General features: G+C 54.5%; 4 protein-coding genes across 16 annotated transcripts in view; 2 read left to right on the top strand and 2 right to left on the bottom strand.

Annotated features, from left to right (window-relative positions):
- Nucleotides 1-12254, bottom strand: part of COL11A2 (collagen type XI alpha 2 chain) — a 29842-nt gene extending 17588 nt beyond the window's left edge. Inside the window, exons 1-13 of one of the 7 annotated variants that reach the window (XM_049091993.1) lie at nucleotides 12054-12254; nucleotides 11125-11272; nucleotides 8356-8505; nucleotides 8009-8219; nucleotides 7393-7555; nucleotides 5800-5982; nucleotides 4875-4952; nucleotides 4162-4224; nucleotides 3315-3494; nucleotides 1087-1146; nucleotides 949-990; nucleotides 665-727; nucleotides 254-328 (exon numbers count right to left, since the gene is read on the bottom strand). In XM_049091993.1, coding sequence (XP_048947950.1) covers nucleotides 254-328; nucleotides 665-727; nucleotides 949-990; nucleotides 1087-1146; nucleotides 3315-3494; nucleotides 4162-4224; nucleotides 4875-4952; nucleotides 5800-5982; nucleotides 7393-7555; nucleotides 8009-8219; nucleotides 8356-8505; nucleotides 11125-11206 — 1350 coding nt within the window. In that variant the 5' untranslated portion in view covers nucleotides 11207-11272; nucleotides 12054-12254. Of the gene's footprint in view, nucleotides 1-253; nucleotides 329-664; nucleotides 728-948; nucleotides 991-1086; nucleotides 1147-3314; nucleotides 3495-4161; nucleotides 4225-4874; nucleotides 4953-5799; nucleotides 5983-7392; nucleotides 7556-8008; nucleotides 8220-8355; nucleotides 8506-10404; nucleotides 10637-11124; nucleotides 11442-11547; nucleotides 11737-12053 lie in introns of those variants that run through there. The other 6 variants (XM_049091992.1, XM_049091991.1, XM_049091990.1 and 3 more) reach the window with 6 other exon arrangements.
- A 378-nt stretch (nucleotides 12255-12632) lies between these two features.
- Nucleotides 12633-19112, bottom strand: RXRB (retinoid X receptor beta). 3 transcript variants are annotated; one of them, XM_025418400.3, is made up of 10 exons: nucleotides 18878-19112; nucleotides 17965-18212; nucleotides 17290-17446; nucleotides 16750-16929; nucleotides 15483-15655; nucleotides 14936-15065; nucleotides 14608-14740; nucleotides 14401-14492; nucleotides 13985-14090; nucleotides 12633-13898 (listed from the first exon to the last, which is right to left on the bottom strand). In XM_025418400.3, exons 1-10 carry the CDS (start codon nucleotides 19110-19112, stop codon nucleotides 13751-13753), a joined length of 1602 nt encoding a protein of 533 aa, XP_025274185.3. In that variant the 3' UTR covers nucleotides 12633-13750. The 3 variants fall into 3 exon arrangements, with proteins under 3 accessions (XP_025274185.3, XP_025274184.3, XP_025274186.3); XM_025418399.3 differs by having other exon boundaries at nucleotides 14401-14504; XM_025418401.3 differs by lacking the exon at nucleotides 17965-18212 and having other exon boundaries at nucleotides 14401-14504; nucleotides 18878-19072.
- A 280-nt stretch (nucleotides 19113-19392) lies between these two features.
- SLC39A7 (solute carrier family 39 member 7) lies at nucleotides 19393-23107 on the top strand. Of its 2 annotated transcripts, XM_025418403.3 has the most exons (8): nucleotides 19393-19574; nucleotides 19886-20300; nucleotides 20391-20559; nucleotides 20721-20774; nucleotides 20934-21098; nucleotides 21218-21358; nucleotides 21569-21765; nucleotides 22215-23107. In XM_025418403.3, exons 1-8 carry the CDS (start codon nucleotides 19417-19419, stop codon nucleotides 22485-22487), a joined length of 1572 nt encoding a protein of 523 aa, XP_025274188.1. In that variant the 5' UTR covers nucleotides 19393-19416; the 3' UTR covers nucleotides 22488-23107. The 2 variants fall into 2 exon arrangements, with proteins under 2 accessions (XP_025274188.1, XP_025274189.1); XM_025418404.3 differs by lacking the exon at nucleotides 19393-19574 and having other exon boundaries at nucleotides 19981-20032; nucleotides 20407-20559.
- Nucleotides 23108-23256: 149 nt separating this feature from the next.
- HSD17B8 (hydroxysteroid 17-beta dehydrogenase 8) lies at nucleotides 23257-25496 on the top strand. 4 transcript variants are annotated; one of them, XM_025418412.3, is made up of 9 exons: nucleotides 23258-23379; nucleotides 23566-23783; nucleotides 23884-24000; nucleotides 24098-24190; nucleotides 24293-24399; nucleotides 24493-24577; nucleotides 24794-24836; nucleotides 25040-25114; nucleotides 25303-25496. In XM_025418412.3, exons 1-9 carry the CDS (start codon nucleotides 23334-23336, stop codon nucleotides 25317-25319), a joined length of 801 nt encoding a protein of 266 aa, XP_025274197.3. In that variant the 5' UTR covers nucleotides 23258-23333; the 3' UTR covers nucleotides 25320-25496. The 4 variants fall into 4 exon arrangements, with proteins under 4 accessions (XP_025274195.3, XP_025274197.3, XP_025274198.3 ...); XM_025418413.3 differs by having other exon boundaries at nucleotides 24293-24378; XM_025418410.3 differs by lacking the exon at nucleotides 24794-24836 and having other exon boundaries at nucleotides 23257-23379.
- Nucleotides 25497-27136: the final 1640 nt, after the last annotated feature.

Consider the following 27136-nt stretch of genomic DNA (forward strand, 5'->3'; position numbering starts at 1 on the left):
TCTCTGGCTTCTTCCTCTAGAAAAACTCCTTTGGTTCTAGAGTCCCTGAAACATAGGATTTTCTGCCCAGTTCTAGATGATCCATGTCTTGTTCTAGGTCATCTAATGAGGCCTAGTCCATCCAACTCAAAGATCAATTTCTTTGTGTTGATGTTCTTTAGAGATTCCTCCTTAGTTTCCTGGTCTCCTGGTTTTTGGTGATAGAACACAGTTCTCCTGCTGTTCCCACTCCAAACCCCAGAAGACAACTCACTGGGAGCATAAGAGATGTGCCAGGAGGGCCAGGTGCCCCATCTGATCCAGGGAGTCCTGCCCGGCCAGGGGGGCCCTGGAATAGGGAGAAAATGAACATAGGTGAGAGTTAGGGAATGTTAGGGTCCTGGCATCATTATAAGAGCCTCTTACAGAATAAATATAGACTTATTTACATCTTTCCTAAACCCCACCCCCACCCCATACAGAAAATGAGGGCGAGACACCAGATTACTCCCCTCTGTAACCAGAGGTGTTAGGTCCTCCTTTCTGGGTGTTAGGGAGCACCCTTGTTCATTAATCAGCTAGCTAATGAGGAACTGCTGAGCTTGGTGCCCTGTTGAGTACTAGAGGCTCCACTGAAGTCCTACACAAACACAGAGACACACAGACACACAGGCTACTCTCTTACCCTCTCGCCAGGGTCTCCAACTGGGCCTGGGTTGCCCTGGATGCCAGGGGGACCAATCAACCCCTGAGGAACAAAAAACAAGTGAGTCAGCTGAGGGCATTCAGATAGAAGAGGGATATGTGGCTGCGGGGTCGTCTCTACAAAAGAGATTTGAGGATCTGGGAAGCTTTGGAAGGATTCTCCAGAGTTCTGAGAAGGAGGCCTGGGTATATGTGGGGGAAGGCATAGGTGAGTGTGTAAGAAGGGTCTCTGAGAAAAGGCTAATGGGTCACAGCTACACTTACCGCAGGGCCTTCTGGGCCAGGAGGCCCCTCGACTAGCATTCCCTGTAGAGTCAAAGGTTAAAAGTCAGAGACTATAGGGCTAGCACCCCCACTTCCTTTTCCTCTTCCCCCTGCCTTTAGTGACTAACAGTGACTTACAGGCTCCAGCACCGCGGGTTCTCCCTTCTCTCCCTTCAGCCCTCGGGGTCCGCGGGCATCCTGAAGGAGACACACATGTAACCCCCAGTGGGGCCTGTGAGCAGCCAGGACACCAGGGCTGCCCCCATACCAACTCCCACCTTCCTTCACTCTCAGATCCTCTGGAGACCTCTCCAACCCTACGTATAAAATCCCCCAGCCCTCCCCTAAGACTCCCTCTTCACAGACCACTCAGGCCTTCCAAGGCCTTCCTGCCCTTCCACAGACCACAGGGCTCTCCACCTCCCAATTCGCAGCCCCATCTTAGCAAATAAACTTCCTCATATCCTTGTGGACCTCTTTCAGGAAGGTCTTCACACCCTTCCTGGAATCCCAAACCCTTCAACCTTCCCAAACTCTCTTCTGGAGAACTTTACCCTATTCCCCAAACTCCCTCTGAGTCCAGGAATCCTTAGAACTTTAAGAAACTATCAACTTCCTCCACCTTACTGCAAGCCACCAAATAAGCATTTCTCTAAGATTGTGGATTGATTTTTATTGGGGTTTAAAGGGAGGGCATGAATCCATATAAGAATCTGATATAATCCATGAAGTCTTTTCCAGGAAAGAAAAAGTATATGCCCTTATGCACAGAATTTTTCTTAGAATTTCAAGGGGCTCACAAGTTAAAAACTCTCCAGAAGTTAAACATCCATACTGTAAGTGGAATTGGAGGGCAGTCCCCACTGATATCCCAAACTCAGATCTCATAACTAGTTTTGGGAAAAATATAGCTCTTGGGCTGTTGCTTAAGCCCCAGAACAGACTCCCTAGTTCCCCTCCCAGCAAGGACACTACACTCTCCCTCTGGCCCTCATTTATATTCCAAACCCAACCAGTTCTTTCTTTTTCATACTTCTCAGATGCCCACCCCCAACACTAAGGCCAGAACCAAAATAAGGATGGGAAGAATGGAAATTACTCTCCACCACTCTCCAACTCTCCCAACAAAGATCTTCAGAATGTCCCCTCTACCTCCATCCTGACCCAACAGCAATGATGAATTTCCAAACTCCCCCATATCCCAGATCAACCCCAAATTTCCAGAAGGCAGCAAAAGGGAAAGGAGCATTGAGTCAGGGTGGCAATATTAGAGAAGGGAAGTGTAGGATGAGGTAGCAGGGTAGAGGAGGCAGCTCTAATTGCAAGGCAAGCAAAAGATGAATGGCGTAGGCAGGAAATATTCCAACTGAGATGGAGTGGTTGAAGACATGGGAAACAATTAAGGGAGACATTTCAAAGGGACAAACACTTGGAAGCAAAAATGAGGTCAGGGCCAAGAAAAATTAAACATGGCCAAGAGGGCTAGAAAATGAACTAGACAAACAGGAAGTGGCTGGACAGACAGGAAGCAGCCAAGAAAAGAGGATCCAGGAAGTGGACCTTCAACAACAACATGGCTACCATGACAAGAGAAAGAAGAAGCTCACAAAACAGACAAAAAGTGACTCCTGGAGAGGGGATTATGACAATGAAAGGCAATTCTTCCAGAAAACACAAACATTTAGGCTAGTACACAGAGGAAATAGCCATGATAAATATCTAGGCCCGTAATGGAAACTTCATGATTTGGATGCCCTGAAACACACAGGAAGTGGCTTATTAGCAAAGGAAATTGTTACAAGACAGCATGAAAAACTAGAGCCAAAACATAAATAAGTCCCTTTCAGTACAAACTGTCACAGTCACCAAGATGGATGCCATGGCCAAGAAAGACAGGAAAGGACAGACAGGGAGTGGCCTATCAGTTAGAAAACGTGACATAGGAAGTTAGAATATTTGACAGCAACATGGATAAGAAACTGTTTTTATTAAGAAGAAATGATGGAGACAGATTGACAATGGACAAAAAGTAGGGGCTTATTGACCAAAAGCTTTATGAAATACAGTTTGGTTAAGATAGAAAGTGGCCAAGAAAGACAGGAAGTGGCCATAGGATTAAAAAAGAAAAAAAAATCCCAACTGCCCTGGGCAGAGGGATCCACAAAGTGATACAGGGCAAGATATTTGGCGAGGGAAAGCAGGAAGTTATCCTTTTAAGCAACATATACATCTTACATGAACAGAAAATGGCAAGTCATCAATGGGAAGTAGCTTGCAGCCAACAGACATTAATCAGAAACAACAGGAAGCAATTCTTACGGCTCCCACTGGAGATCAAGAATGGAAGAGGAGCTCCTTTCACTTACGGCTCCCAAGGGGGCTGTCTCCGCAGACAAGGCAGGGCCAAGCTCCGTCTCCTCACGATAATCATCCCCATAGCCATAGGTGTAATCGTAGGGCCCTGCTGGGGGGTCTGTGCCACCCTCCCCATATTCCTCTGTCAGGAACCTGTCGGCTGTGGAGGGGACCTGGAGATCTGTCTGCTCCTTCCCGGGGATGGGGAGGGAGAGGGGTAGATGGGGGCATTAGGGCTGAGAGGAGGTTTTTCCCTGGACCCCGACGGTGTGGCAATTTCTGGCCCAAAGGATTCTGGGGGTAACTGGGACCAGAGATTTTCTCCCAAGAAGATCAAGGGAAGTGGTTGTATAGAAAGGGGAGGGCCATCAAAGGCCTGAAATGAGGAGGGATGCCCCCAAAATTGGGCCTGGAGGGAAGAAATGATGAATTACAAGTAGGAAGAAGGGTGGCCGGAGGGCTGGACACAGAGTAGACAGACAGTCTGCGGAGACAAGGGAATCCAGAGAATAATAAAAGAAATGGAGGGAAAAAAACAGAGAAGAAAAAAAGTGATAACAGCACTGGACAGCAGATAACTCCTGGGAAGAAAAATATGATAAAAACACCAACATGGGGAGGAGGTTGTCCCAGAATCAAAGAATAATGGCAGGAGACATGGACACTGAAGAAAAATGGCTGTACTTAGAAAGACAAGCAGACCAATAGGTCTGGAGTGACTAGAAGGCCACAAATGGAGATGACAAAGAGCCCTCCGGCCAGAGGAAGGGCTGATTCACCAAGATATCATGGGGCAAGGGGGGTGGGTCACAGATGCCCACTGCCCCCAGCTGGGGTGAAGGTGGGGGATGGAGTTACCTCCTCAGGGGATGGCAAGGGACTTGATTCCAGGATTCCTTCCTCTTCACCTGGGGTGGGGTCCTAACCCCAAGGAGAGTGGGGAGAAGAGTAACATGGTGGAAAGGAAGGAGAGAGGTTAGCGGGAGGGGAGGCAAAGCAGCATCTTGTCCCCCACCGTGCGCAGTATCTGTCTGTACCGTACCGGGGAGTGGGGGCAATCTCAGATCTTGCAGCCCCTTTGGAGGGGGGACAGTTTGGGGAGAGTAAATCTCCAGGTCATAGAAGTTAGGGGACACAGATCTGGATGCCCCAGCTCTACCTGCCGGTAACTGCTTCCTCTGGACCTGGGGGGAGCCTGGGCAGTGGGGAGAAGATGCCTGCTAAGCTGGGCATCGGAAGGGGGTAGGCAGGTCCCGTGCTGGGCCAGAACCTCCAATTCTAGAGGACCTCCAGCCTGGTGAGGGGGGCGCCTGCCAGGCTGCTGATCTCTTGGCAGGTGGGTTAGGCTTTCTGGGAGGGGTCCGACACCCCCTGGAGGAGGGGGAGCCCTGCGGTTGGGGCTTGATGGCCTCTGTAGCAGAGAGACATGGGAAGGCGCAGTGAGGAAACTCCCATAATCTAAATAAATGATGTCTCTCCCTACATGTTAAGAGGGAAGGAAGGTGTCTTAGGAGATCTTTACAAGGGGTGATGGGAGGAAGGGAAGAAATTAAGGGGTCCCTCATGTTTACCTGATAATCAGGGGTCATCTCTGTAGTCATCACATCGTAATAGGGGGTCTCGTAGTTATAGTAGAAAGACTCAGTGGACTAGGATTTGGGAAAGGGCAATGGGAATAGTAGGAAGAGGTAGGAGTGTAAGGGTGAGGAGAGGGAGACAAGGGGATGGTGTGGGAGTTTGGAAATAGGGTAGGAGTTGGGGATGAAAGGAGAGGTTAGGGGTCAGGAGAGAGAAGAGGAGAGGTAGAAAGGGGGGGTGGGTCCCACATGTGGGACAGAAGCAGACATGATTAAGAGATTGACCTTCCAAACTTCAGACCACTGATCCCAGATCATATCTGTCACCCTAACCATCTGGAACCCAAGCCTCCTCCTTCCCCCTCTCCCCAGCCCTTTACCCTGTACCTTCCCATGAATTCCATAGAATTCCACAGAATTCCACAGGCCCAGCACTCTTTCAAGATTTTCCCTATCTCCTGCTCCTCCCCATTTCTCCTCCTAAGTCTTACCATTTCATCTTTTCTCCCTTGTTCTGTCTCTCCCATCCTCTGTCCCTGCATCTTATCCCACACACACAATGCCCCCCAATCTCTTAATTCAAAAAAAGGGATGGGAAACCCAAGGACACAGTTACAGAAAAGACTGGCAGAGGAAAGAAGACATGAGCAGGGGACACAGCTCCCAGCCATGGATTCTTTCATAAAGACTCTTTTTATTTTTTATTGAAAATAAAAAGGTTGATGAATGAGGACTGGGAGGAGGAGTGGTGGTTGAAAGAGGGAGGCATGGTTGGAGAGTGGCTCTAATGGAGGGGAGGACAGGAGCCCAAAATAGGATGAGGAGCTCTGAGACATTTGGGGGAATTCCCTGGGGAGGTGTCTGGGTGCCTTCCCTCCCTGGAGTGTGCTGTAGTCTGGGGTTCACCCAGCTCCCTCACCTGTTGCTGAGGTTCCTGGTTTTGTGGCCTATGAAGTCTTGATGGCTGCTGCTTTGGAGATCTCTGGGCTCTGTGTTTCTGAGGTTTCTCCCTCCAAGCCCCCTCACACTCCAGCTCCTTCTGTTCACAGGATTCATAGGCAGCTTGTACCCCTGGGACAATGACAAGCTCCTGGATGTCACCCTGCAAAGACATGAGGAAGGAACATCAATGGAAGAAGGCAGAGGGGGGTTCAGAAATAGACAGAGGGTTAAGTCTGGAACAAGGGCTACCAGCCCGTCCTAGGTAAAACAACATAATGGGAGAAGATCATTATCAGCCCTCCCATGTACATAGCCCTTTTCAGTTTTCAAAGGACCTTCTCATCCATGATCCCACTGGACCTTCACCACAACTGGGAAAATCAGTAGGGCAAGGATATTTATGCCTATTGTTTGATATATTCCACTCAGGAAAGCTCAAAGAGACAATGACTGGCACAAGGTCACTTGCAATGATGGACTCAGACTAGAAATTCAAATATTCCAACTCTAAATCCAACATTGTTTGCCTATCCCCGGCCCCTTGTGGTAATGCATGAAACTTTCCACAAGGCTTCTGAAAACAGTGTCCCAGCCTTACTTGCTTGGACCTTCCAATGGCAGAAATGATGAGAATTCTCAGGACCTCTAGAAATGGGGGAGAGGGAAGCCACTTTTGAATTCCAATGCCATTTATCTGTGCCCACATGTGGTGCTTAGCACACCTTGCCGTATATTATAGTTTGGAGTTATTGTCTCATCTTCAAAGAGGACCTGGGAGCTCCTGAGGATGACAGAGATCTTACAGTATTCTTCTGTGTTCCCTCTTGAGACTGGGACAGCAAGTATTCAAAGAATATTGACTAGTGAGGTGGGTGGATGGATGGATGGATGAGGGCTCAGATGCATGACTGACTGAATGGGAGGGTTAGTGGATGGTGAATGAATGAATGAGAGGGTTGGTGGGTAGATAAATGGAGGTATGGAGTAGAGAGAACAGATTGATAGGTAGGTAGATGGGTGGAAGTGAATATGTGAATGAATGAATGAATGAATGAATGAATGAATAGATGGGGAGTGCGTGGGTGAATGAGGGGACGGATGAATACATGCATCCTCATATGCATGGGTAGATGGGCTAGGTGGGTGGATGAATGATTGAATAAATGGATGGGTTAAAGGTGAATAGACTGACGGATGAGTGAAGAAGAAAGTGGCTGGGCAGAGGAAAATGGGCAAATGGGTGGATACAAACTTGAATGCTTGATTGGTGGGTAAGTGCATAAATGGGTGGGTGGGTTTTAGATGAGTACATGAATGGGTGGGTGTAGATAGAGAGATTAGTTGAAGGGATAAATGGATAGGTGGACTGATGAAGACAGCTGTCCTGCCATAGAAGTGGGTGCCTAATTCTCCTACAGAGAAAGTTAGCCTTGAGGATAGAAAATGGAAATATAAATTCATGAGAGCTCAAATGAAGGGCCAGAGTATAAGAAGATGGAGAGCTGGGGCCAGAAGGGGAATAGACACAATATATGGGATAAGAAATCACTCTGTTCTCTGTTCTGGTTACCTCAAACACTTCTTCATCCAGGATACGGGCACCAAAGATAATCACTCCATGGGTGTCCAACAGTGGACGAGCACTTCGGGGGAGAGGCCGGGTGACTCGCTTCTTGCAGTCAACTATGAGAGTGACAGACTGGCCCTTCACAGCCACAGCCACACGGTGCCACCTGGTCATGGGGCGGGGGGGGAGTGGTTCAAGTGACTGAGGGGGTGGGCTCAACAGGGCCAGAGAACAGTTAGTTGATGGAGAGGTTGGAGCCAAGGATAACGATAATAGGAATCACAGTAGCTACTATTTATTGAATGTTTACAATGCACCAGGCAATACTTTTCTCATTTGATTCTCGTGATCCTACCATCCCTATTTTATAGCCATAGAAACTGAGGCTTAAAAAAGTTAACTTGCCCAAGGCACAGGCTAGTACCACATGCAAGGATCTAAACTCTGAAGTCCAAACCCTAAACCAACAATGTCTGAACTTTGGGCAGTAGGTAGATGAGGTGTGGCCAAAAGGGTTGGCAGGGTTTCCTAGTGTAGGGACTGGGGGTTCTGGGGCAGTGGCCAGAGGGGAGCTCCCGAAGGGGCAGTGCAGGCAGACCAGAGGAGCAAACTGACTTACTTGCCATCTGCTAGGCTGAGGCCTCGGAAGACTGGCTGAGCTGGGGGTTGAGGCCGTCCAGTCTGGTCCTCATACAGGAAGCGGAAGGGTCGGCCAAGCTCCAGGCCCAGCTGTTGAACACCCTGGGCACTGTAGAGTGTCAGGAGGGGAGCCTGAAGGCCAGGACGGGTCCGGACAGCAGTCAGCAATGAGAAATCTTTGGGAAAACCTCCTGGTACCCGAAAGAAACACAACCAGGTGCAATGAGAGTAAAAAGAGCCATAAAACCCTCCCCTCCTGGTGTCTGATTCTAGACCCCACCCTGTGACCTTGCCCCAGCTCTCTCTATTCCACCATGTCACCCATACCTGGAAAGAGCTGGCGGGTGGGTGCACTGAGCTGGGCAGGTCGGGACACTCGGTAGGCCACATCAGCCGGACAGATGCCTCTGGCCCTCCGGACGCCATCAGGAAGGGAGGGAAACCTCAGGGCCCTGAGCACATCCACAGGGGGTACACCTGGGAAAGTCCATGAGAGTCAGGAAAAGGGACACATCCTCAGGAGGGCCAAGACATGGGGACATTTGGAGTCTGGAACTGAACCTCCTAGGGCTCAAGCTCTCTGAAGGCAAAGGTCACCTCTCCCTTAACTTGCCTCTGAATGGGCTCTGAGTGGATGGGAATCGAGAGTCACCTGGAAGAGGGTGGCACTAGCTGTGTATTCAGCTCCACATGGCCCTCTGCCTCCCAGTGTGTCTCGCTCAGTCTCTCCCTATCTCTGTCTTTCAACCCATGAATCCTCTCTACTCTCCACCATCCCCCCTTCTCTCTCACTCTTCCTATCTCTGGATCTGTAGATCTTTCTCTCTCCCTGTGTCTTCTGGTTTCGTCCACCTCTCTTACACTCTGTGCTTTTCTCTTCCCTGTCTTTCTCCCTCTCTCACTCCCTCTCCATATCTCTGGGTCTCTGGCCTCCTTCCCGTATCTCCAGCAGAAACAACATCTGGGCAATCGATCATCCTGGGCATAGGAGGTGCAGAGGGGCCACCAGGCAGAGTGGAGAGGCAGATCTATGGGGATGGGGCTTCAAGCTGCTTCAGTTCCTGCATTTGGGGAGTTGGGGACAACTCTGACCATGCTGAGGAAGGAGATAGCAGAAAGAGCCACCCCAGGAGCCTATACCCCTGGCTCAGGAGATGGGCTGGGGGGGCGGGGGCAGAGGGGAGGACTGAAGCTGCCACGAGGAGCCGGAGCAGGTCCAGGGCCCCAAGCCACACATCTGTGGATCCCATCAGAGTCCTTGCCCAAAACCAGGCAAGCTCCCCACACCTGGAACTTCAACCCTGCCCCCCCCCCAACCAACTCTTGGATCCAAAGATTCAAGACCCAGGGTATCTGCCCTATCCACCTAGAATTCAGCTTCCTCAGGCTCAAACTCCCTGGAAGACAAAGGTCACCTTTCCCTCTCTTGTTCCTCCATACACACACTCCTCACACCATCAGCTCCAGATTGGAAAAATCCCAGAGAAAGTCCAGCAAAATTTTCATAGAAGCACAGGGTGGGCAGGGCAGGGGCCAGAGCGATCAGAAGAGTAGGGCTGGGTGGGGTGGGTGAGGTGCAGCGGAGAGGCAGAGAAAAGGCTCTTTGAGTCCAGGAGCTGGGAAACCACGGCCTTGCCCTCCCCTTCACCACCACCCCGCCTCGCCCTAGCCTGGCCCCTGAGTGTGGCAGCTCCACAAACACCAACACACAAGGGCCTGCTTTGAGAGAGGAAGGGTGAGTGAGACAGAGACAGAGACTCACAGAGACCCCAGGCCAAAGAGACCTCAGAGCCCCCGCCCCTTCACCAAATCCCACAGGAGTATGGTTCCATCCTATAGACGATCTACCCACAGGTCTGCCCACCCATCTGCCAACCTCAAGCCACATATGTGCCCCCACTGGCTCTGGCCTCAATCTGTCCCACAGGCTCCCCACTGGTAGCCCCATCTCCCCCATCAGTCTACCTTTGCCCCATTTTTTTACTCTTATGAATTCCACAGTAGCCCATTTCCCTGTAGAGTCCCATCTCTGGCCACTCAGCCCCAAAATAAGAGAATCATCTCAGCCATGCCTAGCCTCCATGCTAGAGGGTTCCTTGTTCCTTTCCTCCCTAAGAAAGGCTCCAAGAATCCACAGACATCACGCGCTTCAATTTCCTGTCCCTTAGCCTCATGCTCCTTGCATCTTGGAAGTTCTTCCTCCTGTGATCTAATCTAAATCCTTTATGCTGCTATTCTGACCATTTTCTCTCCAGAAGAGAGAAGAAATGAATAGTGGAGTTATACGCAAATCAGCTGGAGGCAAATCAGTTAGGTCCTGCCTGCCTAGGTCCCAGGCGCTCCCAGCCCCCTCCTGTCCAGCATCAAATCCCTTACCTAGGTCCCAGGACTTCTGGATCCTGAGAAAAAAGAAGGAAAAGATTGGGGTGTGGACACCGGGGTCCCAGGGGAGCCCTGCTGGCCAGAGGGGGAGGGGTGAGGCAGGAATGCAAAGAGTTGGCTCCCGCCTCAGACACCTGATCCCAGCCTGTCCAGCGGCCGTCCTGTTGGCAGCCAGCCCCAGTGCTCCCCAGAGCCAGCCGCGTGGCAGCATCGAGGGCACAGGGAGGGGGAAGGGGATCCTATCGGGGAAGCCAGGGGGACAAATAGTCCAGGCGTCCCTTCTTTCCTTACTTACTGCTCTGCTCTGACCCACAGATGCTCCTCCCCTCTCACCCCAGACATAGATAGAAAGCCCAGAAGACACACACAATCCTCACCCGTCAACACTGACATCTGCCTCCTCACCCCAGCATCAGCTGGACTTCACCAGCCCTGGCCATCTTCGGCTCTCCCTGGAGTCCCTCAGCATCCAGTCCCACTCTTTAAGGTGAGCCTCCACCTTTCAGCCTTACCTGCTCTGGCCCAGTCACTGCAAGGAGGCAAAGAGATCCCTACCGTGGTTCCAAGGTGACCTGCCCTCCAGCCTGGATCCTTGGCCCCCAAAATCCCCTTCTTGAACTGAGAACCTGGCCCCCAGCATCAGCTGTCCCCTACCCAGGGGTTACTGAGAGCTACCGCCTGACTCTGAGGATCCAGCGCCGGGACTCCTCTTACCTGCCCAGGCAGGGACTACGCTCAGCCCCAGCACCAGCGGTACCAGCAGGAAGAGGCGATGGCAGCGGCTGCACCGCTCCATGGCTTGCGACCCTAACGCCGGGTCCCAGGGACCTAGGGCCGGCCAGAGGCGCTGTACGGCCCAAGGCTGACAGGGGAGAAAAGCAGGCTTTGAGCCTCGGACGCTGGGGTTCCGTAGAGATCAGAGGCTGTCGGGTAGCAACAGCTCTCAGTGGCCCAGCTCCATGCAACCGGGCGCCGTCGGGGCTTCAGCACTGCTCCCTCCTCGGTGGCCGCCGCTCCTGTGTGTCCCCGGCCACCCCTGCGGCCCAGAGCCCCCACCCCGCCCCCGTCCTGGCCCAGCCCCCGCCTCCAGCCGCCCGCCCACAGGCACCGAAGGGAAACCCCACCCTCGATCTCCACCTGGTTTGGGGTGGGGGGACAGGAGCCCTCGTTCCCTGCCCCTCGTGCTGCTTTCCTCTGCTCCTTGCAGACTGAATGGCCTGTACCCAAGATTACCTTTTTGGGAACCCCAATATCTCTTCCCCGGCCCCTTCCTTTTCTAGGACCCAGACCTCCAGTCGAAGCCCCCACCTCAACTCCCTCCCACCTGGCTGCCCAGAGCCTCTTTTCAGCAGTCCTGGGCGGGACTTAGGACACAGTGGGAGGGGAGAGGCGGGCCTGGGGGGGTCTCTCTCCCCCCCCCAATCAAGTCTCCATAATTACTTCCCTTCGCCCCGCCCAGTGTAATTACAGGGGTGGCCTGGGATGGGGTATTTATAGACAAGGCTATAGATAGCAATGGGGTACCTGCTACCCGACAGCTGCGAGTGGTGGGGAGGGGGGCAGGTGGTTACAGGAGGGGAAGCGGGGGGGAGGGTGCGGCGTGGGGGCGGTGAGAGCCAGACGCTGGACAGCCCACCACGCACAGGATAATCAGGTCCAAGGAGATGAAGAGGGCGGCGGGACGAGGCCAGGGAGTCCGGGAGCCCAGGTGGCAAGGGACCCCGCGGAGAGACGAGGGGCCGTCGAAGCTAGCTGGAAGAGCGCGGGGAACAGGGTCACTCGGGGACGAGACGCCAGTCCGGGCGGGCAATGCCTGAGGGGGCCTCCGTGCTCCGCACCCAGCGCGCCCCCACCGACGGGCACGGCGCCGGGTCTGCCCGGAGCCCGCAGCGCGGCCGGCGAGGGCTGGAGCTAGCCGAGGCGCCGCCGCCCGCTGGCGCTAGGAGGGCGCGGGCGAACAAGGCGCCTTTGAGAATCAGCCGCCCCCCTCTTCCTCCTCCGGCCGGCCCCGCCCCCAGCCTGGCACACCCTCTCCCCCCTCCCCGACAAAGCGCGCCTTGTGTCCCCCACCCGGTGTCTGCCTCTCGGGCCCCAGGGAACCTCGGCGGCGGCAGCGTCAAGGGAGCGCGGCCCCGGAGCTCCCGACTGGATACCCTCCCTGCCCCCCACCACTCGGCGGGTGCCCCGATGCAGTGCTGCTCCCCTCAACACAGTCACCTCAGTCCAGAAAACAGCGATTTTAATTTGAAAGCTAGTTTATGTGTGAGTGAAAGAGAAGGGAAAGGAACCCCAGAGAAAAGAGCTGCAGGGCAAAAATCATGCAGCCCCAGCACCTCATCTCCGCAGGCTAACCATCCCCCCTCACTTCTCAGGCCAGGGTCCTGTGCTCCCCCCACCCCAGTCTACACTGTGTGTGCCCAGGTCTGGGGGGAGGCTGTCAAAGGAAGGGCCTGAGGACTGCTCACCAAACCATCCCAGGCCCCTCCCTCTACTTAGACAAGAAGAGATGGGGAGGGGGTTGGGAAAGCCAGGGCTTGAAGGGCCCCACGGACAGACCATCTCAGGGCCCAGCCTTTCCCAAACACCACCTCCACCACTGGCATTTCTTAGTCAATCTGGGAAAGTACAGTACTTCTTTGAGTCTAACTGCAAGTCTCTATCCTCAGAGGAAATTAAAAATAGCAGATGGGTTCCTACATCTCCACCCACCCCTCAACCACTACTACCTTTTCATTTTTCAGTCTGACTGCAGCAGGAGGTGAAGTGTGAGACAGACTCTGGACAGGAGACAGTGACAAGGCTCCTCCTTCTACCAGAGTAGCCCCCACCTGCCGGGCTACTGTCAAGGCTGTCAAGGTCTCAAGGAAGGCCTGTCAGAGTGCTACTCCCATGTCCATCAGTTTGAGGGGCCTGCCCCCCAACATCCATCTCTGGGCGAGTTCCCATTTTCTCTCTTCACATGGGTAGCTAAGTGAGGCAAGATGAGAAGGAAGCAAGGTCCTGTGAGCAAGGCCAGTGCTTTGTGCTAGGGGAAGGAGAGATCGTTCCAGGCAGGGCGTGAGAACTCACCCCAAATCATGGCAGACCCACACAAGTTCAGAGACTCAAGGCCACTGAAGGGAGAGGTCCAGCCCTCACAAGGATCGGGGGTCCCCTCTGATTTGGGACATCACGCAAATCCCCTGGAAGGTTTATGGATCCCCTTGGAGGTCTCAGTTCTGCCCTGTACTCCTCACCTCACCAAGGTTCTAGGGCATGGCCCCTCCCACCATGCCCCAAGTCTGGAGTCCCCCTCATGTATACTCCTCAGGTGTGAGGAGCACCACATTTAGGTCTGGGCTCAGGCCAGCTGGTGGGGAGCCTCAAGCATCTCCATGAGGAAGGTGTCAATAGGGGTGTCTCCAATGAGCTTGAAGAAAAACAGATGCTCTAGACACTTAAGGCCGATGGACCTGAGGGCAGGAAGACGTAGCAGCAGCTTGGCAAACCTGAGGTAGAGGTGGGAAAAGACAGCTGGAACCACATGGGCTCTGATGGCACCCCACAATTCCTTGCCCCCACAGCTCCTTCTCACCGTCCCTGCTGCTCAGGGTACTTCTGCTTGCAATAGGTCTCCAGTGATGCATACACTTTCTCCCGCAGAACCTCCACCTCACTAGGGTTGGAAAGGCCCTTGGCATCTGGGATGGCAAGGAAAAGAGGAGGAAGAAGCAGCAGGACAAATCAAGTCAGGACAAATGTGGAGATGTGGCCCACACGATACCCTCTTTGGGCCCCACCTAAAGCCTCTTTACCAGATGCCTGGCAAGGAAGCAGGGCAAGTTATGGAATGGGGTCAAAAGGGAACGTATCAGTGGATGTGGGTTTTTCTTGGTCAGCTGGGAGGTTTCCGGGTTGAGGGGGGATAGCTGGGTAATTTAGGAGTCTCTGGAGAAGAGGAGGCTCCAAGGTTGCCTTGGTCTTAAAAGACAAGGGTAATCCTCCTCTTACCTGGATTGAACAGAATGATTGCCCTCAGGCAGCCAAGCTCTGTCTTGTCCATCCTCATGTCACGCATTTTGGACACTAGCTCTGTCAGCACCCTGGAGAGGGACCTGCAGGTCACTCAAAGGTCACAGCTCAGCCAGCCTTGGACACGGACCAGCCTATAGCCCCACCCCCTCTACCTACAGGCCAGCCCAGCAGCGGGCCACTGACCGATCAAAGATGGCTCCCACGCCTGCAGAATGGGCTGAGTTGCGGTGCACATGAAGACCTGTGGCAAGGAGGATGCCATCTCGGACATCAATGGATCGGTGGGAGAAGGAAGCAATGAGGAGCTCGTTCCAGCCTGGGTAGGGGGCAGCAAGGGTCAGGAGCCAGGGATCAGACCATGGGAGTCAAAGCATATCAGGGGAAGAGAAGAAGTGGTGAGGTCAATGAACCTGGCCCCCTTGGTATGTAAGTATCCACTGGGGTCACTGAAGGCCAGAAGGTCAAGTAGGGGTCAAATGTCAAGAACTCAGGGGGATGCAAGGTCACTGACCTGCCCGCAGCAATATGACCTGGTCATCCAGAGGCAAGGAGGAAAAGTGTGGGATCCTCTTCGCCCACTCAACAAGCGTGAATAGCTGTTTGTCAGCTGCCTGACAGATGTTAGTCACAGGGTCATTTGGCTGCAGGGGATGGGGGGGGGTGCAAGAGTTACAGAAGGTCTGGAAATACAATGGAACCCCCCCAGTTTTAAGAGGTTTCTGATATCACCTCCTCATACAGAGTCTCCCTTCAAAACCATGAACCAATCCCTGTAAGTCAGGCTTCTCCTCTGGCATTTGTGAAAACAATTACGTATTTAGGACTTGCCTGTGGTTCTGCCACTGGGTTGTTTTGGGATGGGGACAGAAAACTATCACACCCACCTCAGATGTTTGACAAACCTTGTTTGGCAGCACTTCCAGTCCCAAGCAGTGTTGTGGGGGGAGGTGGGGGTAGGGTTGGGAGGGAAAGGGAGTGGAGAGGGAAATAGAACCAACCTAGACTCCCATCCCCCCACCCCCCATCAGGAAAGAGACTGGATTGACTCCATCACTCACGCTGCTGCCACTACCCCCGGTTCCCCCAGGACCCTCAACGCCCTGGTCACTCTTCTGCTCCACAGCAAGCTCTGCCTCCAGGATCCTGTCCACAGGCATCTCCTCCGGGGCTCCCCCAGCCCCTTCCCCATCCCCGTCCTTGTCCTTCCCCCGCTGACGCTCCTCCTGAACTGCTGCAAGTGGGAAGGGGAAGAGAAGAAAAAGTGGAAAGTCAACAGTCAGCCACGAAGGGTTCTGAAATGTCCTTAGGTCTCATCAGGGTTCTTATGGCCCTTAGGAGATATTTACAGGAACTGGGGAAGTTACTAGCAACAGTGGACTAGGAGCAGTCTGGAAACGAGTTATACAAGTGCAGATAAACAAGCCAAGAAGGAGGAGGGGATGGGAGGGTAAAGGAATTAGGGAGAAAGCTAACATTTAAACTGAGGCCCAACTACGTTCTAAGAAATGTGAAAAGAAATGTAAAATGTGAAACATTTTATAGTTCCCTCAAATTATTTTAAGAATCATGTGAGCTCTTACCCCTGTTGCTAAGATGAAGAATTTAGGGCTTGGAGAAGTTAGATAGCTTGCCCAAGTTCACATAATGCCCGGCAAGTCATCCATCTAAATCCAAGTTTGCCTGACTGCCAAAGAGATGCTCTTCTGATTCAGTGAAGAGATAGTGAAAGGATCACCAGCCTGGGTCTTCAAGGATGGGTTCTGATCCCAGCCCTGCCCCTCTTTTGTTCCATGACCTCAGGAAAACCAGGCCTCAAGCCCATTTGACTAAGATACTCTAAAGTGTTTGAAAATTCCAGCATCAGACTTAAGACAAGACAAAGAAAAGGGAAGGCAGCCCTGAGATCTTCAATAAAGTCTGCAACTTAAAAGAGTAGAGTTCCAGACTTTGGAGGAAGGACCACAGATAAACAATCATTTGGGTCAAAGAGGAGGGACTATTCAAGCTGAGAAGAGGAGACAGAGAAGCCCATCACAGGTAAGGAAAAGCTATCCTACCCTAGTACTGGGGGGGGGGGGGGCACGCCAGTGGTGCAGGCCACAGAAAAGCACCCCCATTAAGAAGGAAATGAGAACAGAACAGGATACCAGGAAGAAGAGCTGATGAGGAGGGGAGAGAGAAATCAAATATCGCCCTCTGGAGGAGGAGAGAGAACAGTCCAGTCCTACGGAGAGATGTAGACTAAGGTTTCCTGCAGTCTCCCTCCACCTCCTCCCTCCTCTCCCACAGGGTAGCCAAGGAAGCCCGGCTGATGTGGACCCTTACCCTCCCTCTTCATGCCAGTGGCCAGGCACTTCTGATAGCGGCAGTACTGACAGCGGTTTCGCTGGCGCTTGTCCACGGTGCAGTCCTTGTTGTCCCGGCATGAGTAGGTCAGATCCTTACGGATGGTGCGCTTGAAGAAGCCTTTGCAGCCCTCACAGCTGTAAACCCCATAGTGTTTGCCTAAGAGGAGAGGGGAAGAGCAACAAGGCTGCATGTAGATCCCTCACCATTAAGTCTCTCACCAACTTCCCCTCAGCAAACTTCGTTTAAATCCACTGTGTTTGCCAAATAGAGATGGGGAACCCAGAAATGAGGGATGATCCAGTCCCACTCTCCTCACTGTTCAAACCCTGTGCCAGCCCTCCCTTTTCTCTGACCATCCCCCTCCCACATCTGAGCTTCAGGTCCCTTAACTATCATCAAGCTTCCCCCCACCCACTTGCTCCAATGCAACCCTGTGAGCCTGTGGCAATCCCACAGGTGATGGTAAATGTCAGATGCTCTCTTTCTTCCTTTTTGGTGATCACCTGAGCCTCGTACCTGAGCTTCGGTCCCCGCAGATTGCACACAGCCTTTTGCCAGCCCCAGGACCACCTGGAGGGGGTGGACAGTGCAGGCCCCGGACCCCTAAGACTGGTGGCTTCACATCTTCAGGGGGGCCAGACCCACCCCCAGGGAGCGACACTGTTGAGTTAATCTGGGATGGGGGAAATAGGGAAGTCACAGGGAGACTCAATGGGAAGGAGAATCTCTCAAAGGTCATGGAAATCATCCCCTACCACCTAGGCAGGGCCTGCATTGCACATTACAGAGAACATTATTTACATTGTAGTCTCTGTGAAGGGCCACCCCTGGAGCACAACCCCAAAGAGATTAGACATACAGTTCTCCCTGAGACTGTGTAATACAGGAGCCCTGAAGGGCATGTATCTCAGGACAACAGATGGGTCACAAAGGGCAAAAATAACTGATAGATGAGTGGGACGTCAGCATAGGGTCAGCATAGGGACCCTTTTATAGGGTTGGGAAGGAAGCATGCACTGAAAGATCAGTCACCTCAGGAAGGGCAAGGGGTCTCACAAGGACCACAGGCCTGCCAGGATTAGAGGACTGGAAGGTCAGTGGGCCATGGGGAAGTTCACACAAGGATCTGGGGTCACAAGGAAAACAAGGAAATGAAAGTGGAGAGGCAGTCAGTGAGCCATGACCTCTCACCTGGGGACTGCTGACAGGCCCGGAGAATCCTGGGGGAGCTGGAGGGGGCAAACCAGGGGACCCCATGGAAGAGCTGATGACTGGGAAGGGGGAGCCCAGTTGGGGGGGTGGCATCGGGGGTGGGGGTGGGGCCCCGGAGCCTCCAAGGGTTGGGGCTGATGAAGGGGGGAGGGGTAACCCAGGGGGAGAAGGGGGAGGAGCCCCCTGGGAAAGGGGATTCGGGGAGGAACTGTCTGGGCTTCGGGAGTCTGAGGGAAGGGTACATAGAGGCACAGAGACACACAGACAGAAAGACAAAAAGAGAAAATGAGTCTTAGATCATCCAACTGGAGACTTTAATTCTCTCTCTAACCCCCACTGCACCCCTCCACCCCACCCATCCTCGTGTCCAGAAACACCCGGTTGTCAAACAACGGTTTAACTCCTAATTGTGGTGAGAAGAGGGGGTTGACAAAAGACAGGAGAGTTCGGGTGAGAAAGAATTCCAAGCAATATACTTGGTCACCCCCAGCTAGGCAGATCTTATGTGGGTGGGGCAGCACGTGGGGTGGAACGGACAGCCCCTCCATTCCCAGCTTGAAGCCGGATCGTACAATGGAAAGGGGCGGAAGAGACCCTTCCTCGGACGCAGGATCTGCCTTCAAACGTCCAGAGCCCCCAAACTCGAGGACTCGTGTCCCACGCACGGGACCTCAGGACTGCAGGGCCTCAAACAGCCAAAGCCAGGAGGGCGGAAGCTCCCCCTCCCCGCCCCGCCCCGGGGGGGGAGGGCGCTAGGGCCCTCCGGAGGGAGGGGACGCGTGTTTACAAACAAGGAGGCGGGAGCGCCAGGGAAGGAGCGCCAGGGGACGGGGGGGAGGGGTCGCAGATAACGCGGTCACTGGTTCGCCTGTCCGTCCGCTAGGACACTCACCCCGCCCGCTGTCGCCCATCCCGTCCCGTCCAGCCTCCCCCGGCTCCGGCTCCGGGGTTTGTTGTTCTCCGGCTGCTGCCGCCGCCGCCGCCGCCGCTGCGGGATCCAGCCAGGGCCGTCGCCGCCGCCACCGGGAGGCGACCCCACAATGCATTTCTTTTCGCACCCCCACCGGCCCACACTGCCCTGCGGCATGCCGCTGGGGGAGGAAGGGCGGGCGAGCGGCCCAAGACATGATTCTTGGCTGAGTGCAAGGATACCGAAGAGGTACCAGGGATTCCCAGATATTGACCGGGGGACCAGACGAGCACAAGGAAGCCCCAGAGAAAAAGACTCTAGCCTGAACCGGGTCGAATTAAGCACTTCGCTCGGCTCTGTACCAAAATGACAGCGACGATATGGCAGCCATCTTGGTATAGACGGGAAGTCTCCGCGCTAGTTCCCGCCCCCTCGTCTAGTTGGAAACGGAGGAGGCGGTCTCCTCAGCCCTGTTAGCCGGCCTCGCCCAGCCTCCCCTCAAATAACCTCCAGACTTGCGCATGCGCGCCAGAGTAGGGCAGCTTGGCGGCCTCCAGAGTGCAGCCATATTGGTAAAGGTATTGGGACCGAGGGGCGACGGAATTTCCTGTTCTCGCGGGAGCCAGAGGCAGGACTGCCACGTCCGAGCAAACCGGGAAAGGAGAGGATCCCGAAGCCGGTGAGAATTCCCTGCCTTGCCCTACTGTCCTTTCCAGGCCTTTTCCACTACCTAGTGGGTCATAGAGACTAGGGCCCAGAGAGTCCGTAAAGTGAAGGAAGAAGCCTAGAGCGATGTCCCGGGGGCCCTATATCCGGGAGGGGGTTGGAGATAAAGAAACCAAGTCTTGGGAGCAATGTGGGTGGGCATAGAGCGGAATGGGGGAGCGTCCCATAGAAGTGGACGGAGGGCACGAATGGAGTAAAGCTGACCCCGCATAGGTATAGAGTTGAGGGTCAAGTGGAGTCACTGTCTCTGTCCCCTCTGGTCAGCGTGATGGCCAGAGGCCTGGGGGCCCCCCACTGGGTGGCCGTGGGACTGCTGACGTGGGCGGCCCTGGGGCTGCTAGTGGCCGGACACGGGGGTCATGGCGACCTGCACGAGGACCTGCACGAGGACTTCCATGGCCACAGCCACAGGCGCTCACATGAGGATTTCCACCATGGACACAGTTATGCCCATGGCCATGGCCACACGCACGAGAGCATCTGGCATGGGCATACCCACGGTCACGAACATGGACATGCACATGAGGATTTGCACCATGGCCATAGCCATGGCCAATCACATGAGAGCCTCTACCACAGAGGACATGGACATGACCATGAGCATAGCCATGGAGGCTATGGGGAGTCTGGGGCTCCGGGCATCAAGCAGGACCTGGACACTGTCACTCTCTGGGCCTATGTGAGTCCCCAAGGGATAGGGGAGAGAGGGGCTGGTTCTGGATTGTTGGGAATCTCCACACCACTTGACCCCTGACTTTCCCCTCACCAGGCACTGGGGGCCACAGTTCTGATCTCTGCAGCTCCATTTTTTGTCCTCTTCCTTATCCCTGTGGAATCAAACTCTCCCCGGCACCGCTCTCTGCTCCAGATCTTGCTGAGTTTTGCTTCGGGTGGGCTCCTAGGAGATGCCTTTCTGCACCTCATCCCTCATGCCCTGGGTAAGTGATCCTTGGCAACTACTGCAAATCTTAATGTATTTTATTCTTTAGGCAAAAGGCTTCTTTCATCTTTGTCACCCCTGACTTTGCAGTATTCCCCCAAATGCACGCTACTTGGGCAGGCTATTCCCTCATTTGGCCTTTTCTCCCCCTTTCTCTAGAACCTCATTCACACCACCCTCTGGAGCAGCCTGGACATGGACATTCCCACAGTGGTGAGGAAGGGGTGGATGAAGATGTGTTGGAATGTTGCCGAATGGGACCATGTTTCCCTCCCAGAATGGGGCCATGTTTCCCTCCCTATTCTCTTGCACTTGGGGAAGAAGAGTCTGGAGTCCACATCTCCCTTAATGTCTCAATGCCTCTGTTTCCAGGCCAGGGCCCTATTCTGTCTGTGGGACTTTGGGTCCTCAGTGGAATTGTTGCCTTTCTGGTGGTGGAGAAATTTGTGAGACATGTGAAAGGAGGACATGGACACAGTCATGGACATGGACACACTCATGGTCATACACAAGGAAGTCATGGGCATGGAACACAGAGTAAGTCTAGGAAGAACTTTCCTTGAAAAACACCTTAGCTGCAAAAAGGAAGAGACTTCCTTTTTGGGGATATTTTTGGAGATCTCTGTTCTCCACTCTTAAACAACTTCTTCCCTCAGAGTATCCTTCAAAGGAGAAACAGAGCTCAGAGGAAGAAGAAAAGGAAGCAAATGGGTCTCGGAAGAGGAAAGGAGGGAGCACGAGGCTCAAAGATGGGCCACTGAGACCTCAGAATTCTGAAGAAGAAAAAACAGGTTCAGGTGAGAGCCAGGGTTATTGATAAACTTGGGTAAAGTGTATCATGTTTTACTTGGAGTATGCACTGTGGATAATGGCAGCTGTCTGGAAAACATGAAGGGGCTGGTGTGAAGTGGTCTCTTGGGGGGAAGAGGTAATAATGGCTGATAAGGGCTAGAACTAGGGGTGTTAGATGCCTCTAATCATTTTGTCTTTCTTTCCACTTGTACAAGACCTACGTGTATCAGGGTACCTGAATCTGGCTGCTGACCTGGCACACAACTTCACAGATGGTCTGGCCATTGGTGCTTCATTTAGAGGAGGTCGGGGGCTAGGGATCCTGACCACAATGACTGTCCTGCTACACGAAGTGCCCCATGAAGTGGGGGATTTCGCCATCCTGGTCCAATCTGGGTGCAGCAAAAAGCAGGTTGGTGATGATGTGCATCAGACATGATTGCCTCGAACTCTACCTCCTACTCACCCATCCAAAACTCAGAATTGCCTCTCAGTAGTTCCAAACAAGTTGTACTGTTAAGAACAACAAATTCTCCAGAAATGAGGGCAGAGAAATTCTGTTTCTTTGTCCTTTGGCTGAGTATTTCTTGAACTATGCTCCACACTCCATCTGAATACTTTGAGGGTCTTTCACACTGCTCTCGACCCTGACCTACTCAATCAGAAGGTCTGGAAAGGATCTCCTTGGTATTTTAAGATTTTACGGAAAGTGTCTATTCTAGATCCTTCTCTTTTTGCCTTCCTTTTTAGTTCCCAGAAACATCCACCTTGTCCATATATACCTATACCCTACCAGCCATGCCTAACCACTGATCATATTTAGATGTTGTTGAGTGTCTTCTGTTTTTTTCTGCCCACCAGGCGATGCGTCTGCAACTACTGACGGCGATAGGGGCACTGGCAGGCACAGCCTGTGCCCTCCTAACTGAAGGAGGGGCAGTGGGAAGTGAAGTTGCGGGTGGCACAGGTTCTGGTTGGGTTCTGCCATTCACTGCAGGTGGCTTTATCTACGTAGCCACGGTGTCTGTGTTGCCTGAGCTGTTGAGGGAGGCATCACCATTGCAGTCACTTCTGGAGGTGCTGGGGCTGTTGGGAGGAGTTGTCATGATGGTGCTGATTGCCCACCTCGAGTGAGAGGTGGGGTAAACCACCCCCGCCCCAATCCCAAACCTCTAGCCTCTCTAAGCCCTCCAGGTCAGGGGTCTGTAGAGTTTGGGGGCCCTGGCCAGGGACATCTGCCGAAGGAAGTTGTATCGTAGGGAAGTGTTAACTTTGGCATTTGGGCCATCAAGATTTTGCAGTCTTAAAGGAGCTGCAGAAGTGAGAGTGAAAAGTCAGAACGACCATAGTGTTAGTAATGTGCTGACCATCTTGGGTTTGAGGCTAATTGAGGCCATGAAGACGGCTGGAAAAGAGAGGGGGGTGTTGACAGCCTACTCGGTGTACCCTACGCAACCTGTTTTAGAGGACCAAGCCAACCACACAGGTTTCTCCGAGGTCCGCCTCCCCCTCTCACCTGTTGGTGGAAGCTTCAGGGAAGATCAGAGCCCTGGAAAGAGGCAGTAGCAGGAGGAGTCAGGGATATACATCAATTGAACATCAATCGTGTGTCCTGATTTGGGAGTGATTGAGGGAGGAGGTGGGTTGCTAATCTCATGGCCTGATTTTTTTTTTTTTTTCTATTGATATCACTGTTAGAATCGAGGGGTAGGGGTGGTGACCGGAAATAAAGTCCTCGGATCTTCCGCCCCACATGCGGTCTTTGTCTTTTTTGGGAGAATGGGGGCCCCTCATCTCGCGACTGCCCAGGCCCCCAAGTGGTGGTGTCTGGCCACGCCCCCGCGGTGGGAGGTCGGCCTGCGCTGGTGGCCGCAGATGGCCCCGCGCTGGTCGCGCCTAGATTGGCGCGGCTGCGCCCTGGCCACGCCCCCTGGCTGGGATTGGCTGAGTGCTGGGTGTCCGCCCGCCCGCCCGCCTGACATGGCGTCTCCGCTCAGGCTCCGCTCCGCGCTGGCCCTGGTCACAGGTTGAGGGGATGCTACCCCCGGGCGGGTTGGGGTGCCGGAGTGTTGTCGGGGTCATGCCCTCGGCGCCTGCAGCTCCTGTGACCTCTGGCCCCTGGTCCAGATTTTCCTAATTTTGCGCCCTGTTGACCTGTGACCCCTGCCCACTCCTCCCTTTCTCCTCCTCCGCGTGTTGTCTCCCACTTCAGGCGCGGGTAGCGGCATCGGCAGGGCCGTCAGTGTACGCCTGGCCAAAGAGGGGGCCACTGTGGCCGCTTGCGACTTGGACCGGGCGGCGGCTTGCGAGACGGTGTGGCTGCTGGGCGGGCAGGGGAGCGAGAAGGTGGCGCCCGGCGGGGCCCACACCGCCTTCCAGGCTGACGTGTCTGAGGCCGGGGCGGTCAGGCGCCTGCTGGAACAAGTACAGGTGAACGCGACACGACCTCGCCCTCTTTAACGAGCTGGCATGGCCTCCACTGCCCGGGCTTGGGTTTTGGGTTTTGGTGTGTAACCGCCCCCTTCCACAGGCCTGCTTTTCTCGCCCGCCATCTGTCGTCGTCTCCTGTGCAGGCCTCACCAGGGATGAGTTTCTGCTCCGCATGTCTGAGGATGACTGGGACAGAGTCATAGCTGTCAACCTCAAGGTGGCGACCTCTGTATCTGTTACTTCTTGCTCCACCAGCCGGGAGAAGACTGTCACCCCAGCTGATCCCTTCTGTTTTGTTACTCTTTCCTCACCAGGGCATCTTTCTAGTCACTCAGGCTGCAGCCCAAGCCCTGGTGTCCAGTGGTTGCCGTGGGTCCATCATCAACATCAGTAGCATCGTAGGGAAGGTCAGGTTGAGCTGGGATGAGGTCAGTCAGCTAGTTGGGCATAGAGAGGAGAACCCGTCCTTGGGACTCCTGACTCATCCCAAATCTCTGACTTACCTATAGGTAGGGAACGTGGGACAGACAAACTATGCAGCATCCAAGGCTGGAGTGATTGGCCTGACCCAGACTGCAGCTCGGGAGCTTGGACGGTTGGTCAGACACCCCTGGGGGTACAGAGGGATTTGCTGAGGTATGTGGGAGGTCTGGGGGCCAGGTCAGTGCTCAGTCCTTTCCAGAGTCAGCAGCCAATCTCCTTTCCACAGACACGGGATCCGCTGTAACTCTGTCCTCCCAGGGTTCATTACAACACCCATGACACAGAAAGTGCCACAGAAAGTGCTGGACAAGGTAGGAGGCTGTGGGTAGAGGGCAGAGGACAGAATCATTCAGATACTCAGTCTCTCTGGGCTTCACAGAGAATCTGGGCACAGGGCCAGGCGAATAGTAGATATTCAATAAGTGTACAAGGAATGAAGACAAAAGAAAAAAGAGTCACAAACTTAACCACCAACAACAAAATTCCATAAAAGAAACTTTCAGTCACTTAGGAGTATTTTCTTACAGGTGATTGGAATGATTCCGATGGGACATTTGGGGGATCCTGAGGGTGAGCACTGAACGAGGAGGAGGCCCTAGGGAGGGGGCCCAAATGAAGAAATACCAAAGTTTGTGGTATCTGAGAGGATTTCACTAGGATTGGTGGTTGGAGTGTGTGTGTTGGTGGGGAAGGGTTCTGGTGGGAGGTGATCACTTTGGATCTATGAGAGTGAGTAGGATTCCATCTCCCCCCCACCCCCACCATTCCCATAGATGTCGCAGATGCGGTCACATTCTTGGCGTCTGAAGACAGTGGATACATCACAGGCGCCTCAGTGGAAGTCACTGGTATGAGGCCATCGTGGGGAGGGAGAGGGTAGAGAAGTGGAACCCAGATGATAAGAGAAAGCAGATGAAGGGAGTCTGGAGCCACTGAGGGAAGAGCAGAAGTTCCCATAGGCGAGGGACCACAGTGGGTGCCCCCAGCCCATTTGTCTCCACCTATGCATCTGTCCAAATGTTTCTGCCCCTGCCAGGAGGTCTTTACATGTAACTGCCTCACGGACCCTGGACTCTGCTCACTCCCCCACCACTCCAACCGGCCTCCTGCTGATGAGGACTCTGAGTTCCCAGGCTACAAAAGGCGCAGCAGTGTATGGCTCTGGAATGCTGAATATGGGAGGCAGGGGTGCTTGTGACCCTAATAAATTCCAAATCCTCTTCCCTGCCACCTCCGGTTCTTCTTGTGTCTAAGCCCTCAGACCCTTTCCCACCTCCCCCTCCTTTGCCTTTCCCAAAGGATTGTTCCCTTTCACTGCCTGGTCTCCCAGGGCAACCCCCGCCGCCGGGTGTGAGAGGAGAGAGTGTGTGTCACTGTGTATGTGTGACATTATGGGTTTTTTTTTTAGAGGGGGGGGTCTCTGCCCCACCCCTTTCCACTAGTCATGCAGCCTCAGTCCCCTCCCCCCAATTCCCTGGGTCCTTATGGTCCCCAAGGGTGGTTTGTTGGTGGCCCCATCCCAGTGTCCAGTATGGCCTTGGGAGGGGGTCTTGGAACAGGTGGCCCTCCCCCACCGGTCTCCCTTCTCTCAGTACCCCCTCCCCTTTCTCTCCACCTTACAATAGCTGCAGCCGGCCTGGGGTCGGGTGGGGGGGATTAGGGGAGGGGGCCAGGATTAGGGGAATGGACCAGCCGAAGAAAGGGGCTGGAGGAGAGCAGAAGGGAGGGGGCTGGGAGGAGGAGGAGGAAGGGGAGGGGGTCCGAGCTAATCGACTCTGGAGCCCACATAAGGACTGGCCACGGACTGAAGGAGAGGACAGGGAAGTAGGGGGGAACTGGGGGAGGGGGAGAGGGGACCCACTGCTGCCTTGTCCCAGAAACAGGCTACCCCCTGGCAGCTGCAGCCCAAGTCCGGGAACCCCAGCTTAGGCTAGAGGAGACAGGACGCCCACCGCGGCCTCTTTCCCCTTGGTATCTCATCCCCTGCCCTCAATGGGGATCGCTCTGCCCCTTCCTCTTCTCTCTCCTCCCCGACCCCTTCCTTTACTGCAAAGTCCCGGAGGAGGCTTCTGCCCGCTTCCCACTCCAGACATTCTGCCCCTTGTGCCCCTACCCACCCACACGCGCACACCCCCCCCCGGAGGGGCCCCATCTTGTGTGTGTGTCCCTGCTTCCGCGTGGTGTCTCCATTCCCCCGTTCCTCCCGTGCGCCTCCCTCCCCCGCCCCGGGCCGCGGCTCTTGATTGTCCAAACGCAATTCTCGAGTCTCTGGCTCTGGCCGAGAGTTGAGTCTGGACGTCCCGAGCCGCCGCCCCCAAACCTCGAGGGGAGAGCGGGTCGGAGGGTCTAGGGAGAGCCCAAGCGGAGGGTGGAGCAAGTCCCCAGGGTGGTGAGGGGAATCCCGGGCATTCACCGGACGGGAGGACCGAAGCGGCAGGGGATCCTTTGCAGCCGCCCCACCTCCGCTCCCCGGAATGCCGGGCTGCGGTGACGGAGAAGTTGTGGGGAGGAGGACAGCTGCTCCCCGGAGCCGCTAGGGGACGAGGAGTGGGGGATGTGGCCCCTTTTCCCACCCCCTCGGTCCCCTCCCGGGGTCCTAGAGATCCCAGGCCCCGCCCTCCGGAGCGGAGGCCCCGGGTGGGGACCTCGGGCGGGGAACGGCGGCCAAGGTGGGCAGCGCGACGGTGCGGGCCTGGGGACTGAGACTGCGGCCCCCACGTAGCTCGGGACTCCGGGGACGCCGGCTCTCCCGCGCAGCAGGCGCGTCCCGAGGGCGGGGTACCCCGGCGCCCACGTCGCGTCCCCCCCCCCCCCCAGCCCCGAGCGGCGGGTGACGTCTCCGCCGGCGGGGGTGGGGGGTGTAGCGGAGG

Source organism: Canis lupus, chromosome 12, assembly GCF_003254725.2.
Source record: "Canis lupus dingo isolate Sandy chromosome 12, ASM325472v2, whole genome shotgun sequence".
NCBI lineage: Eukaryota > Metazoa > Chordata > Mammalia > Carnivora > Canidae > Canis > Canis lupus.